The 16,883-nt window shown below is 46.5% G+C and overlaps 1 protein-coding gene across 1 annotated transcript in view; it reads right to left on the bottom strand.

The window, feature by feature from the left end:
- The window catches only part of SNAP47 (synaptosome associated protein 47), a 48,498-nt gene that overhangs the window by 17,045 nt on the left and 14,570 nt on the right, over positions 1-16,883 (bottom strand). Inside the window, 2 exon segments of the mRNA XM_027624361.2 lie at positions 5,173-5,352; positions 5,355-5,662. Coding sequence (XP_027480162.2) covers positions 5,173-5,352; positions 5,355-5,662 — 488 coding nt within the window.

Here is a 16,883-nt window from a genome sequence, read left to right as displayed (position 1 = left end):
CTGTCTGGGCTTGGGCACATCTTCCTCCTTGTCCCTGAGACCCAAAAGCCTCATGATGACACAGGGAAGGAAATGCCTACTCCACCCAGGGACAGCCCAGAAGCTTACACAACTGGGGTGGGAAGCCCTTTGCAAAAAAAATCATGAAATGCCCAAGCACGAGGCCTAACAGAGAGAGGGCAAAGTCAACTACGCACAGCTAAAGGAACGTACTTGGCAAATGTGCCTTGGACCCGAGGGTCCTTGGAAGAGATCAAGTGCGTGAGAGCCACACAGGTTTCCAGGGGGTCTGCGGGGGTCAGGGGGTGCCCGTGTCCTAGTACCTAGTAGGGGTCTGTGAGTGGTTAGGTGTGGTGTCAGCGTCCTGGTGACCACACAGGTGGGGGGGGGTCTGTGAGTGGTTAAGTGTGGTGTCAGCGTCCTGGTGACCACACAGGTGGGGGGGGGTCTGTCTGTGGTCAGCGTGGTGTCAGCATCCTGGTGACCACACAGGTGGGGGGTCTGTGGTCAGCGTGGTGTCCGTGTCCTAGAGACCACACAGGTGGGGGGTCTGTGGTCAGCGTGGTGTCCGTGTCATGGTGACCACACAGGTGGCGGGGGTCTGTGGTCAGCGTGGTGTCCATGTCCTAGAGACCACACAGGTGGGGGGTCTGTGGTCAGCGTGGTGTCCGTGTCATGGTGACCACACAGGTGGGGGGTCTGTGGTCAGCCTGGTGTCCGTGTTCTAGAGACCACACAGGTGGGGGGTCTGTGGTCAGCGTGGTGTCTGTGTTCTAGAGACCACACAGGTGGGGGGGGGTCTGTGGTCAGAGTGGTGTCCGGGTCCTAGAGACCACACAGGTGGGGGGGGGTCTGTGGTGAGCGTGGTGTCCGTGTCCTAGAGACCACACTGGTGGGGGGTCAGTGGTCAGCGTGGTGTCCGTGTCCTCAAGACCACAAAGGTGGGGGGTCTGTCTGTGGTCAGCGTGGTGTCCGTGTCATGGTGACCACACAGGTGGGGGGGTCTGTGGTCAGCGTGGTGTCCGTGTCCTAGAGACCACACAGGTGGGGGGGGGGTCAGTGGTCAGGGTGGTATCCGTGTCCTAGAGACCACACAGGTGGGGGGTCTGTGGTCAGTGTGGTGTCCGTGTCCTAGAGACCACACGGGTGGGGGGGGTCTGTGGTCAGCGTGGTGTCCATGTCCTAGAGACCACACAGGTGTGGGGTGTGTGTGGTCAGCGTGGTGTCCGTGTCCTAGAGACCACACAGGTGGGGGGGTCTGTGGTCAGCGTGGTGTCCGTGTCCTAGAGACCACACGGGTGGGGGGGGGGGTCTGTGGTCAGCGTGGTGTCCGTGTCCTAGAGACCACACGGGGTGGGGGGGGGTCTGTGGTCAGCGTGGTGTCCACGTCCTAGAGACCACACAGGTGGGGGGTGTGTGTGGTCAGCGTGGTGTCCGTGTCCTAGAGACCACACAGGTGGGGGGGGGTCTGTGGTCAGCGTGGTGTCTGTGTCCTAGAGACCACACGGGTGGGGGGGGTCTGTGGTCAGCGTGGTGTCCGTGTCCTAGAGACCACACAGGTGGGGGGGGGGTCTGTGGTCAGCGTGGCGTCCATGTCCTAGAGACCACACAGGTGGGGGGTCTTTGGTCAGCGTGGCGTCCGTGTCCTAGAGACCACACAGGTGGGGGGGGGGGGTCTGTGGTCAGCGTGCTGTCCGTGTCCTAGAGACCACACAGGTGGGGGGTCTGTGGTCAGCATGGTGTCCGTGTCCTAGAGACCACACAGGTGGGGGGTCTGTGGTCAGCGTGGTGTCCGTGTCATGGTGACCACACAGGTGGCGGGGGTCTGTGGTCAGCGTGGTGTCCATGTCCTAGAGACCACACAGGTGGGGGGTCTGTGGTCAGCGTGGTGTCCGTGTCCTAGAGACCACACAGGTGGGGGGGTCTGTGGTCAGCGTGGTGTCCGGGTCCTGGGATGGGAACTCCCCCGCTGGAAGCTCAAGTCTTAAATGAGCAGTCCTGCACAGGGACGTCGGGGTCCCAGATGTGTACTACTTCCTGCAGATGAGTGTGCTCCTGGATGCCTGGGCCTGTTCTGGGTGCTGGAGATGTGGTCATCAAGAGACAAGTTGCGTCCCGTCCGGATGCAGTACTTGTCCCAGTGTGAGAGCACGGCAGCCAATCAGAGGGCAACAGCACCCGAGGGCGAGTGTTGTCTCTTAAATGAGGTGGTCAGAGAAGGCTTCTCTCAAACGTGGCCGTTGGCAAACAACAAAGACAAAAATTACCCAAAATACCATCAATTGCTAAGCATGGGCCATGCTCTGAAGTCTTCTTCCTAAAACCATCACCCCAGGACCGTGAGACAACATGAGACAAGAGTGCAATCACGAGACGGTGTACAAAACCTCAGCACGCCTCCTACGCGCCGTCGAGACCCTCAGAGTAAGGGAGCCCAGGGAGACACCACCCGTCGTGGGGGACTCCAGACGGTGTCCTGCAACGGCAAGCACGAGGGGATCTAGACAGAGCTCAGACAGGCTCGTCAGCTGTGACAGTGAGGATGGCAGCCACGGGGGACCCTCCTCCCAGCTCTTCCTCAAGTCTGAAACCACGCTAAGATGTAAAGGGTACCCTAAAGATGCTGTGCAAGAAAACGGCCATTTTCCACTGCTCTTCCCCAGGGTGAACGCAGGCCACCTGTGTCATTCCCAGCCCCCGAAGCCCAGGAGACCCCCGGGGCCAGTCGCTGCCCGGGCCACCTACACTGCAAAGGACTGCAGAGGTCTCTGGAAAGTTCTTCCCCACACTGACCCAAGGCAAACCCGGTCCTGTGGTGACACTGCCCCCTGCTGGCCACGCAGGCTACCAACACGGCTTCTGCAGGACGGGATAAATTTCTGAGATGTCAAGTCATGGTTTCCACCCCCACCGCTTCTGCATTTTCCACCGCGGGACAGTGAAAACACAGGTGCTGGAAACAACATCAGAGGTGACAGAGAGGGCCCGCCCAGGCCTCCCGCGGAGTCCCCAGCAAGCCAGACGCGGTCCTGCTGTTCTGCTCCCAAGCCCACGTGCTGGCCTCCCCCCCACCTCCCCTCCTCATCACCTGCGCCCTCACCCACTCCCGGGGCAGGGTGGCCTCACCGAGGGAGCAGGGCACCTCTTGCTCCATGCAGATGCAGACATGCTGTGGGAACCCCTCCACCCCAGAGGCTAAAGTGAGCACCAGGATGAACACCCATCTGTCATCGTGGAGGTGGTCCCACTCCTTCCACACACACACTGTCTGTGACTGACAGGCGAGGCCACACATCCTGAATCTAGGTGCTGCTGAGAACGTGTCTGTGGATGTGGCGAAGGCCCAGCACCAGCTGACTTTAACGTGAGGCTTCCCTGAGGAGGAAGACGTGCGGCCTGTGGTCAGCAGCCTTGGCCTGTGCCCTTCCTGATGGCGGGCCCTGCGGAATCCACACTCACCTAGCTTCCTGCCACTGGACCACGGCCACAGAGGCCCTGGCACGTACTTCCTGCTCCTCTCCAGCCCTGTCTGCACCTGGACATTCGGGGTCAGAGCAGGCCCAGCAAGCCTCTTCTCCCCTGCATAGAGTGTGCTGGCATCCCCCACCTGGCATGCGACACTCTCTCCGAAACCACCAGGTACACAGAAAACCCACGAATGTGGTGGAGCTCCATGAGAAGAGGGACTGTGCAGGGGCCCGGCACTGTGCCTGGCACGGGGAGTTCTCCATCAGCAGAATCAATGGCTGAAGGCGCTCTGCGTCAGGCCTAACAGCCCCAGGTCCCCTCACTGCCCAGCCCCAGCCCCCCAGGGGCAAACCGCAGGGTCGGGGCACCGACGGCCTGGCCTGACGCCTCCCTCATCAGGGTCTTGGGCTCGCTGGTACTGCCCACCCTTCTCGGCCCCTTTATGGGCTTCCCGGTCCTACCTTGAGAAGGGCCAAAGAAAAATCTGGAAATGCCAAAAAATTACCTTTTACATTAACACTTCCAAAATTTTGGTGCTTATGGGACAGATTTATTTTCAGGTAAATTTCTTTTGAAACGTGAAGCCATGGAGAATAACATCAAAATATTCATGTGTTAGGGAACCAGGTTACATATTAGCACTGAAATCAATCACTTTAGAACAAAAAGAAGCAAGCATATCTCTTATTGTAACAGACATCCAGCAATCAAAGTCAATAAGGAAAGACTACTAGCCTGTAAGAAAAATCACAATAACACAGACATAGGATCACCTATGGGAAAATAAGGTATGTTATGACTTTGGGATTTCTTAAGATGGGTGCAGAAACAAACTTAAGGGGAATTTACCCAATTAAGGATTTCTGTAACGGAGAATGACAGTCTGGCAGAGGTGGTAGCTTCTAAAGCCAAGAGGGATGCATACCTACAACATGGACTAAACAAACAGCACAGCAGAATAAAAAAACAAAAACCACAGAATAGGCAATCCACAGAGAAACATGTGAAGCCCAAAAGCAAATAAGGAGCGTCAGATGCTCCACGTCATAACCAATCAGACATGAAAATAAAGACACCAGCACGATGCCACCGGATACCATCAGGACGGCAAATCTGAGAAGTCAGATGACCCCAGGCTGCTGTGGGCGAGGCTGGGGCTGGGCCTGCGACCTGGGACCCTTGCGACCCCTGGCCATGCCCAGCTCTGTGCTCCCCAGAGACACTCGGAGGACAGCACGCCTCACCAACAGTGGAGGCCTGCAAACCCACAAAAACTATGCTGCAGTTTTCAGAGATTCTGATTCCTAAACATGTCCCTGGAAGGCGGGCTGGGATGACCCAGACTGATGCCAAGGTCAGGGGTGGAGGGACTGGACACCCACCAGGGTGGGCAGCTAGGTGCCCTGAGTCACACAGAGGAAAGGGGGAATCGCCTACCGTGGAGCCTTCCTCTGTTCTGAAAGTGCCACCAAGCCTTGCTGAGCTCAGGGGAAACCCACACAGCCCTCCAGTGTGTGATACACCTGTGCTCTGGGACTCACACAGTCTGAGGTCGCAGGTACTGAGGAAAACGGTCTGAAGTGTTCTCATTTACAAACAAACGGACAGTCTGCACTGGTGCACAGAACCAGCAGATGCTATCAGCGACCTAGCACGTTAACGGTGTACCACAGGCCGCGTCCCTGGAGACCGACGCGCACTCACCCGCCTGCCAGACATAGCAGCCCTTCTCTGCTGGGGAAGACGTGCTGGCACTTCCGGGTGTCAAGCCACCTTCTAACAACTCCATCTTCTTGCTGAACTGCACCTCCAAAATGGGGACAGCCTCGGGCATCTTGGCCGATATCAGGCGATAAGCTATGTCTGGCTTCCCGATGAACCGTGGCGGATGCTAATTTCATAAGGTGTGTGAACCGTAATGTCATCTATATCTTCTCTTTCAAATCTGTGCATGAGCAAAGAACTCGAGTCATGGATTTCCAACCCGGACACAAGGATGGTGAGACATCCTGCTTTAACATGAGATGCTGTTCCCTGGGAGATAACAGCAGGAATTCGGACCACTACCCCTTCTTTTCCAAGAGCTTTGGGACTAGCCGTTGAGGCGCCCCCCTTGGGCTTTGTTTCTGCTGGCATCTTCCAAAGCTTGGAGCTAAAGGGCCACCAAGAAGGGGACTCCAGCTCCGTCAGCAACCTAAAAGACCAAACAAAACACAGAAACACAGTCAACTGAGTTTTAATGTTTTCCTGAAGACTGTTAACCATTTTGTAGTGTTCTTTTCCACAAGCACTCCGTGAAGCGGAAGAGCAGGAATTACTATCCATGTGTTTTAGAAAAGAAAACAGGCTAAGAGCAGGATCTCGTAGGCCTACGGACACAGAGCCCATCAGTAGTAAACACAAAACATGAACACACGTCTTCTGACTAGAACGATGCCCTTTTCACATTGGACCCTGGGTAATTCTGACTCAAAACAAATCCTGACCTCAATCTGGAACTTTCTGCAGTAATCTCTCCTTTCCAATGTGGTAACAAGCATGTGTGGCTACTGGGCATCCAGAGTGTGGCTGATATAACGAGGGACTGAATTTTCAACTTAAGTACATGTGACTAGTGGCTACCACAGTGGATGGCACCACTGTAACGTACCCATGAATACAAAGAGATCTACCTTGTAGCAAAAGTAAAAAAGGAAGCAGGAAAAGAAAAGCAAAGGAACAAAGATCAAATGGTATCGACAGAAAATAAATATCAAGATGGTGGATAGACTCAACCATATTAGTAATTATACTAAATGTGAATAGACTAAATCCTCTAATTTAAAGGCAGACTCTCAGCCTGGATTAAAGAAAAAACCACCAAGACACAGCTATGTCTTGTTTATAAGAGACACTGAAATATAAGGACACAGAAACATCAAAAGCAAAGGGACTGGAAAAAAGACTTATTGTGCCGAAAATAAACTCTAAGACAGGGACTGTTACCAGGGATAAAAACAGACAATACATAATAATAAGAGAGTCAATTTGACAAAAAGACTTAATACTAAACATGTATATCTAACACAATTTCAAAATTCATTAAGCAAAAATTAACAAAACTAAAAGGAGAAACAGACAATCACAGTTGTAGATTTCAACAAATTTCTCTCCATAATTAACACAGCAAGAAGACAAAAATGATGAGTAAGAATATAAACACTATTTAATCCACTCAGGCTGACTGGTATTTATGGAAACATCATCCAACCGCTGAATACACACCCTTTTAAAGTATATTCAAAACTTTAAGAAAAGAGTATAACATGTCTCAATAAATTTCAAGTATACCACCTGTCCCCAAAGAAATGAAATCTGAAATTAATGACAAAAGACTAATAGAAAGTCCTCAAATATTGGAGATTAAGCACAATTCTAAATAAAGGGAATTGGACAATATCTGAAGTGAATGAAACAAAACAATATGCAGGAAATGGCAGGATGCAAGTAGAGCAGTCACGAGGAAAATTTATAGTTCTCAATGCGTGTATTTGAAAACTTCTCAGAAAGGTTTATAATCAGTGATTTAAGCTTCTGTCACGAAAAGTTATAAATTAAACCCAGAGTAGAAGAACGGAAAAGCAGAAATCAATGAAACTGAAAACAGAAAAAAAGAAAATATTAACAAAGCCAAAAGTTGGTTCTTTGAAGTAATTTTTAAAAATTAAACCCTTACAAGACATGAACAAGAATAAAACAAAGAGGGGTGCCTGGGTGGTTCAGTCGGTTAAGCGTCTGCCTTTGGCTCAGGTCATGATCCCATGGTCCTGGGATCCCCCGCATCAGGCTCCCTGCTCTGTGGGGAGACTGCTTCTCCCTCTCCCTCTGCTGCTCCCCCTGCCTGTGCTCTCTCGCTCTGTGTCAAATAAATAAAATCTTAAAAAAAAAAAAGAATAAAGCAAAGAAGATGCACATTACCAATATCAGGGATAAAAAGGGAGGCATCACCATAGATCCTTTTAGCCCTGGAAAGCCTTCTAGGGGATATCATACCCAACTTTACACCAATAAATGGGACAACTTATATGAAATAGACAAAATACTCAAAACACCCAACCTTCCAAAACTGAAGCAAGAAATAGTTTAAGAATATGAACACCCATAAAGTGGCAAGCAAGAGAAATTTAGAAAAAAAAAATCCATTTACGAATGTACCAAAAAATAATAAAATACCTAGGGATAAATTTAACCAAGGAAATGAAAGACTTGTACTCTGAAAACTATCAGACCTTGATTAAAAACAAACAAACAAACAAACAAAGATGACACAAGCAAATGGAAATACATACTATGCTCATGGACTGGAATAATTAATACTGTGAAAATGTCTATAATTCCCAAAGCAATCAAGAGATTTAACGCAATCCCTATCAAAATACCAAGAGTATTTTCCACAGAACTAGAATAATACTAAAATTTGTATGGAACCACAAAAGACCTCAACTAGCCAAAGTGATCTTGAGAAAGAAGAACAAAGCTGGAGGTAGAGGTATCAGAATCCCAGATTTCAGGATATACTACCAAGTTGTAGTAATCCTAACAGTACACAGTACTGACACAAAAGCAGACACACTGATCAAAGGAATACAACAGAGAGCCCAGAAATACACCCACACTTACACTGTCAATTAATCTATGACGAAGGAGGCAAGAATATACAACAGGGAAAGGACAGTCTCTTCAACAAATGGTGGTGTGAAAACTAGACAGCCACATGCAAAAGAATGAAATAGGACTCTTTCTTACACCATACACAAAAATTAGCTCAAAATGGATTAAAGGATTAAATGTGAGACTTGAATCCATAAAACTCCTAAAAGAAAACTATACAGTAAAATCGCCTTGACATCCGCCTTGGGTAACATATTATATGGATATGTCTCTTTAGGCAATGGAAAGAAAAGTGAAAACAAACTGTTGGGACTATATCAAAATAAAAAGCTTCTGCACAGCAAAGGAATCACTGACAAAACAAAAAGGGCAATCTACTGAATGGGAAAAGTTATTGGCAAATGATACATCTGTTAAGAGGTTAATATCCAAAATATATAAAGAACTTATACAATTAATCACCAAAACAAATGACAATCCAATTAAAAAATGGGCAGAGATCTGAATAGGCCTTTTCCCAAAGAAGACATCCATGTGGCCAAAAGACACATGAAAAGATCTCAACATCACTCATTATCAGGGAAATACAAATGAAAACCACATTGAGATATTACCTCACACTGGTCTGAATGGCTAAAATTAACAACACAGGAGACAACAGGTGTTGGTGAGGATGCAGAGAAAGGCGAACCCTCTTGCACTGTTGATGGGAATGCAAACTGGTACAGCCACTCTGGAAAACAGTAAGGAGGTTCCTCAAAAATTAAAAACAGAATTTACCATATGATCCAGTAATTCCACTACTGGGTATTTACCCAAAGAAAGTAAAAACATTAGTGATAAAGATATCTACACCCCTATCTCTACTGCAGCATTATTTACAATATCCAAAATACAGAGGTCTCCCTAGATGGATAATGAAGATGTGACACACACACACACACACACACACACACACACACACACACACACACTCACCGTGGAATATTACTCAGCCACAAAAAAAGAATGAAGTCTTGCCTTTTGCAAGCATGTGGATGGAGCTAGAGGGTATTAATGCTAAGTGAAATAAGACAGAGAAAGACAAACACTACATGACTTCACTTATATGTAGAACCTAAAAAACTAAGCAAACGAACAAACAGAAAGCAGAAACAGACCCATAAATACAGAGAACTGATGGCTGCCAGAGGGGAGAGGGTTGGGGGAGGGGCAAAATGGATGAAGGGGAGTGGGTGATACAGGCTTCCAGTATGGAACAAATAAATCATGGAGAGAAAAGGTACAGCATAGGGAATATGGTCAACGGTATTGTAATACCAACACAGATGGAAGCTACACTTGTGGTGAGTATAACATTAATTTGTCAAATCACTATGTTGTACATCTGAAATTAACAGAGCATTGTGTATCAACTATACTTCGACTAAAAAAAGGGGGGCATGGATGTCCACCCTCAGTTGGCTACACTGTGGTGTGCTTTCCCCAACTGGAGCAGTGTCAGAAAAAGTACGTGAGGAGCCTCGACACCCACCCTTACCTGGCTGCAGTAGGACTTCTTCCCCTAAGTGGGATGGTGGTAGGGAAGGCCACATGAAGAGCCATCAGTAACAAGGGAAACCTTACTGGCTCAGTGGAGGGGGGACGGTAACAAGACCCCCCCAATTCTCCCAGCTAGGGCACAGTTATGAGGAAGCTTGAAATCCCACTCCCAGCCAGCAGCAACAGGTGTCTGTTCCTATCCCAAGGCACAAACAAGGGCCACGTGGGGAATTGGGGCTCTCATCCTCACACGGCAGTAAGAGGAATCAGCTTCCCTTCTCCTTCCCTTCTTTCCCTCTTTCCTTTAAGAGAGAAAGAGAGAGAGTGGCGGAGGGAGAGAGAGAATCTCAAGCAGTCTCATCGCCCAGCATGGAGCCCAACGTGGGGCTTCATCGCACCACCCTGAGATCACGGCCTGAGCCGAATTAAGTGTCAGATGGTTAACCCACTGAGCCACCCCAGGCGCCCCAAGAGGAAACAGCTTCTTACTCCTGGGGCACCATGTCAGGGAAAGCTCTGCTAAAACAGAAAAACAAGATTCAGAGTCTTAATTCCCAAAATGTCCAGGATACAATGAAGAATCGCCATGCCAAGAGGCAGGAAAACCTCTTCTTAAATAAAAAATAGAAGCAAATGCCAAAACCAGGATGAAACTGATGGAATTGCTGGACAAGAATTCTAAAGCACCATCATAAAAGTATTTCCACAGAGCAATTATGGACATGCTGGAAATAAATTAAAAACCACAAAGTCTTAGCAGAGAAACAGAAGACACAGTAAAGTATCCAGAAATTTTTGAACTTAGAAATACAATAACCGATAAAAAAATGGGTAGACGTAGACTGCAGCCTGAGATGACAGATAAAAGAATATGTGAAATTAAAGATCAAAGAACAGAAATTACCCAATCTGAACAACAGAGAGAAAATACTAAAAACAACAATGACAACAAACCCAAGGGTCCAAAACAAAAGACTGAACACTCATCACCACCACTCCAGCAGGAGAAGAGAAAGTGTGGGGCTGGAAAAGGACTCAAACAAATAATGGCTGAACATTTCCCAAGTTAGGCAAAAAGACATAAATAAGCCCATAGAGTTAAAAAAAAAAAAAAAAAACCTAATCAGACCCCCACAGCATAAAACCAAAGAAATTACCGCGAAGTTTGTTAAACAAAGAAAAGATCTTGACAGTGGCATGAGAGACCTCACCTACAGGAGAAAACCAATTTGAATGGCAGCGCACTTCTCGTCAGAAACCATGGAGCCAGAAAGAAGTGGCACAATGGTTTTCAGTGCTCAAAGAAAAGAACTGTCGGTTCAAAATTCCACAACGAGTGAAACTTTTCTTCAGGAATAAAGAAGAAATTGAGTTATTCTCGGAGGAAGAAAACCCACAAAGAAATTGCTGCCCTAAAAGAATGTCTTGAAGAAGTCGATGGATCAGAAATGAACTGATAAGGGCAGGAATCCTAGAACATGAGGAAGGAGGGTAGAGAAACAGAAAGAGTACAAATATAGGGAAATAAAATGCACTTGCTTTTTTCTTTTGAGCTGGCTAAAATATGTATGGCACTTGAAGTAAAAATTACAAAATTGATGTGGTTCTCAAATAGGTAAATGAAGTTAAGATAATTAACTTACAGAGGATTATATGAATCTGGTAGGGTAAACAGACATAAAGACAGTGGTTAGGTTCTACACACTGCTCAATTGGGTAAAATGTCAACACCAGGGGTGCCTGGGTGGCTCAGTCATCAAGCGGCTGCCCTTTGGCTCAGGTCATGATCCCAGGGTCCTGGGATCAAGCCCCGTATCGGGCCTCCCTGCTCTGTGGGAAGCCTGCTTTTCCCTCCCCCACTCCCCTGCTTGTGTTCCCTCTCTCGCTGTGTCTCTCTGTCAATAAATAAATAAAATCTTTAAAAAAATGTCAACACCAGCACACTGTGACCAATTATGCATATACAACGTAATACCTAGAGTGTCCGGTGAAGAATATATGTAAGGACATACATTTACAACAGTGTAGGTAAGTCACAATGGAATTATGAAGTAATATTCAGGTAACCTACAGGAGGCAGGGTGGAAAAAATAAATGAGCAACAGAGGTAACAAGTAACACAAAAAATAAACAGCAGATTTAAGTGTTTTTACACCACACTAATAATTACATTGCTAGGATGGCAAAACTGCTCCAGGTTGAGTCCAATTTCTATCAAAATCCCAGCTGGCTCTTGTGCAGAAACCGGTCAGTTAATCCTGAAAATCATATAGAAATGCAAGGGACCCAGAATAGCCAACGATCTTGAAAAAGAAGAATAAAGTTGGTTGACTCCCCCTACCTGAGTGCAAAGCTTACTAGAAAGCTATGGAAATGAAGATGGTGTGGTACTGCCATAGGGTCCACACGTGGATCAATGATAGAACTCAATCTAGAAACAAGCCTTTACGTGCAGGGTCCAGCTGGTCTCCAGCAAGGACAACAAGACAATTCAACGGGGGAAAACACTGAATTGAAATATTGCTGAGACTACTGGATATCCACATTAAAAAGAAAAGAAGTTGGGCCCATTTCTCATTACCAATGAACTGCAAGTGGATCACAGACCTAAAACAGAAAGGCTAAAAAAGAGTTAACCTCTGTGACTTTTGGATTTGGCAATGACTCAGATATGACACCAAAGGCAAATGATGCAAGAAAAACAGATACACTTTAAATCTTTTAGGCCTGCATCCCGCCAGGTCTGGGCCACAGGCAGGAGAGATGCAGTCAGGCCCTGGGATGCTGGTATCTGGAGGAGGAGAGTCGAGGGTGTGGCCACGAAGAGGGCCCGGGTGCACGTGTGCCATAGTCGTCTCCCACGGTCAGACCACATGCTCCAGGGAGGGAAGTCCTGCTTGGCAGTGTCTGAAGAAAGGGAAACTGCAAAAGCTCTGGAAAGCTCATTTTTTGAATATAAAAGATCAATGTTGGATGCTGGATCAAGATCGGGAGGAAGAAAAAGGACATTTGGTACTGTTATGTTGAAACCACAATGAAAACAACAAAGGATTTTCTCTGGTCCCTTAAAACAGAGAAGCCAAAAACAGGACACAGATGTTTTGCTACATCTGTTGGGTTGGACCTAGTTTTTCCACCATGAACATGGGAGAAACTGGATGAGTTTCTGTTTTTGAATATATATATATATTACATATACATACACACATATATATTATTACATAAGTAAATGAATCTCTTGCTCTAAGTTATTTTGAGAAGAAAAAAATTAACTGAACAGTTATGAGCTGGGAGGCATCATAATGTGTTTTGAGAATTGTTCTAAAGCACAAAAGTGGGGCACCTGGATGGTTCAGTCCATAGAGCATGTGGCTCTTGAATCCTGGGGTTCATGAGTTCAAACCCTACATTTGGCACAGAGATTAGTGTAAAAAAAAATCTAAAGCACAAAAAGTGGAAAGATTGTTATTTTCAAACTTGTATCTTCAACCAAATGACACAATTTGTACATCCTTTGTGAATATATGAAGGCCACTGATGGGACCTAAAATTGATAACATGCAGTCTGAGGAGAAATGTCTACTGGGAAAGTTGAGGTAAAACTTTCTTTTACTCAATCTTTTTTTTAAAAATATTTTATTTATTTATTTGACAGAGAGAGACACAGCGAGAGCAGGAACACAAGAAGGGGGAGTGGGAGAGGGAGAAGCAGGGTTCCTGCCAAGCAGGGAGCCTGATGTGGGACTCGATCCCAGACCCTGGGACCATGACCTGAGCCGAAGGCAAGCACTTAACCAACTGAGCCACCAGGCGCCCCTCAATCTGTCTTATTTAGGTCGAAAATAAATTGTGTTGGGGTTCCTTGGAGAAAAAAAAAAGATTCTCTGCTTCAAAAAATATCTTCAAGAAAGTAAAATGGGGGGCAGCTGGGTGGCACAGTTGGTTTAAGCGTCTAATTCTTGATTTGGCTCTTGTTCATGATCTCAGGATTGTGGGACTGAGCCCCCTGGGCTCATGCCTTTGTGCTCAATTGGGAGTTTGCTTGAGATTCTCTCTTCTCCCTCCCCACTCCATATCTAAAATAAATAAATAAATCTTAAAAAAAAAAGCTAATAATACACTATATTGTTAATTAATTGAACTTAAAATTAAAAAAAAAAGGAAACCCCCCCCCAAAAAAAAGAAAAGAAAATGACAATCCACAGAAAGGGAGCAAATATTTTCAAATCATGTATCTGTTAAAGGGACTTCTATCCAGAACTCTGTAAGAACTCTTATCAACTTCTATAAAGAACTCTTATAAACTCCATAATAAAAACACAACCACATAAAAAATGCTCAAAGAATCTGAAACAAAATACACATATGCACAAAAAGCATATGAAAAGATGCTCATTATCACTAGGAAAATGAAAGTCAACCACCCAGTGAGACACCACCTCACACCCACTAGGAGAGTTATAATGAAAAAGATAGATAACAAGTGTTGTGAGGTTGTGGAGAAACTGGAGCCCCTCATACATTATTGGTGGGGATGTAAAACGGTCACAGCCACTTGGAAAAGAATTGGTCAGTTTCTCAAAATGTTAAAGAGACCCAGCAATTTCCCTTCCAAGGAAAGGAAAAGAAACGTCCAAAGCAGCACTATTCATAATAGCAACAAAGCAGAAAAAGAAAATGCCGTCAAAACTGGTCGAGGGATAAACAAACTGTGATAGGATCATACAACAGAATATTAGCCAGAAATATAAAGCAACAGGGCGCCTGGCTGGCTCAGTCAGTAGAGCATGGGACTCTTGCTCTGAGGGTTGTGAGGTTCAAGCCCCATGTTGGGCATGGAGCCTACTTTAAAAAAAAAAAGAACAATAAGAAGTAACAAAGTACTGATCTATCCTACAACCAGGATGAACCTCAAAACATGATGCATATGTGACCTCTCTCGAAGAGACAAATCTACACAGAAAGAGTAGATCAGTGGTGACCTGGGCAGGGCAAGAACAGAGTGACTGCCAAAGGGCTTGAGGCAACTTCTGGGAGTGACGGAAGTGTCCTAAAATTGGACTATAGTGATGTCTGCACAACTCTGTGAAATCTACCAAAAATCATTGAATTGTTCACATACAATGAGTCAATTTTATGGTATGTAAATGAGAAGACTGTTTTAAAAAAATCTACAAAGACACCTCAGAATAAAACATCAGAATATCTAGGAAAGGGGGAAAACAGTAGCCACAATCCTACACAACTTAGCAATAACATACACTAGGAAGACAATGGAAAACATCCTCAAAGTCCTGAGCTACATAGGGCTCAACTGTGAAGAGCCAAACTGTCATTCAAGAGTGCCATTTTCCAACACGTGAACACCAAGGCCACACTATTTACTCACAGATGCCAATGGAAATACAACCAAACTACTTACAACTAGATTCCAGCAAACTCCTGATATCAAAACCAGGTTGCCAATTTGTCTTCATTTCATTTAAAGAGAGATACGGAATTCCAGGAAGTAGGAAGCGTATAATCCAGATTTTTAGTACACACACACACACACACACACACACACAAATTTGTTTTCTTCGAGTTCTATGGGGCCCTTTTGCTGCTTTCGATCACAGAGAGGCTAGCATAGGGGTTTCAACCACCATGAACTGAAGCAGCTTTCCAGCTAGAGAATTCAAAGAGACAAGCCCTATTCCTTTTCCCTTCATGGGAGCCAGATATCTAAGAATGGAGACACAAGGGAAGAGAAATTTCAATGAACACACACAACAACAAAGACATGGTTCACAAAAAATAGTTTGGAAAAGACTCAAAGCTCAACAACCTCCCCCAGAAGGATAAACTTATAAAGATCCACACGGAGATGCATCATAGTTAAAGTGTTGAAACCCAAAGACAAAAACAGAGTTTTGAAAGCAAGGAAGAGACAAGCGACCTGCCACATTCAAGAGATTCACAGTAAGAAGCAGTCCAATGTAATCAATCAACCAACCACCAAGTAGCTGGTTGAGGAGGGCCTAGACAACACAGCCATACTGGAGACTCCGTGTTGGTCTCCAGTTTGGGTGTGCAGCTAGCGGCCCGTGGCCAGGCTGGCCTTGGTGAGTTGAAGTCCATGTTGCTGAGACCCATCATGACTTCCATCTCTGTCACCGTGGTCACTTTGCTCATGGGCCTACTGGGCAACTGCAGGAGATGCTGGGGAAACAGGCTGGCTGGGATCCAGAGAAAAGGTCATTCCTAGCCACTTGATTATCACAATCCTCCTCTGCTGAAGAGACTCTGGTGAGCGTTCACATGGGACACATCTTTGCCTTTTGTCCCTCTCAGAGAAGTCTATCCATATACTTCTAACCCCAGACCTCCCTGTCATGAAGTTTCCAATCATGTTTCTGCCATTCCCCAAACATCCAGCCAAACCACCGGCCACAGCCAATCAGTAAGCAGTTGAGCCTCTAGCCGTTCCTCCTTCCAAGGAAACTGTTGAGCAGAGTACCACACAACGGTCACCAATCTCAGGGGCCTCCAAACACGTCTGCCCCACAGCCATCTTGGAGTTACCACAGAACACTAACATGGTCAAGCACTGGATGGAGCAATGCCTTACCCAGCTTTACTCACATGGAGAAGAGACGGAACAAAATCAGGTCCAATGTAGGCACTGGTACCTCACGGACATCAGGTGCCCCTGGCAGCCGATGCAGGACAACCGGCTTATGTACATCCCTCTAACGCTTCAGCTCAAGGACCAACCCCCCACCCCCAACTATGCAGTCTGAAACACAGAAGACTGGGGGTTGTGCCTGAGAGCCACTCACATGCATGCTTCTGCAGAACAAAAGAGCACTGGTAGAGCTTGTAACAGGGAAAGCCATTTCCCTACTAGGGGGATAAGTCTGGCTCAGGCTATGTGTCCCAGGCCCTAAAACCCATTCTTATGAGGCTGAGAGTGCGTCAAAAAGACTTTATGCACAAGACTGCCTTTCCAACACAATGAATTTTCAGGTGCATGGCTTGAAGTTCAGCCCACTGGGAGGATTTCTGAGTCATGCCTGCATATTGGCACAAAACCATCTGTTAAACCAGGCTCCACAATTTTCCTCCTCAGTCAACTGACTGTAGGGTGTTCCCCAGGTAGGGAATGTGCCCTCGGTGCAGGCTGGGAGAGAAAAGGCGGTATGGCAGGAGTGGGGGCCATGTGACCTAGCCTATGCTTTCAG

Source organism: Zalophus californianus, chromosome 5 (genome assembly GCF_009762305.2).
Source record: "Zalophus californianus isolate mZalCal1 chromosome 5, mZalCal1.pri.v2, whole genome shotgun sequence".
In the NCBI taxonomy this organism is placed as follows: Eukaryota; Metazoa; Chordata; class Mammalia; order Carnivora; family Otariidae; genus Zalophus; species Zalophus californianus.
Note: the sequence above shows the minus strand (reverse complement) of the source record. Positions and strands in the feature narration are given on the sequence as shown.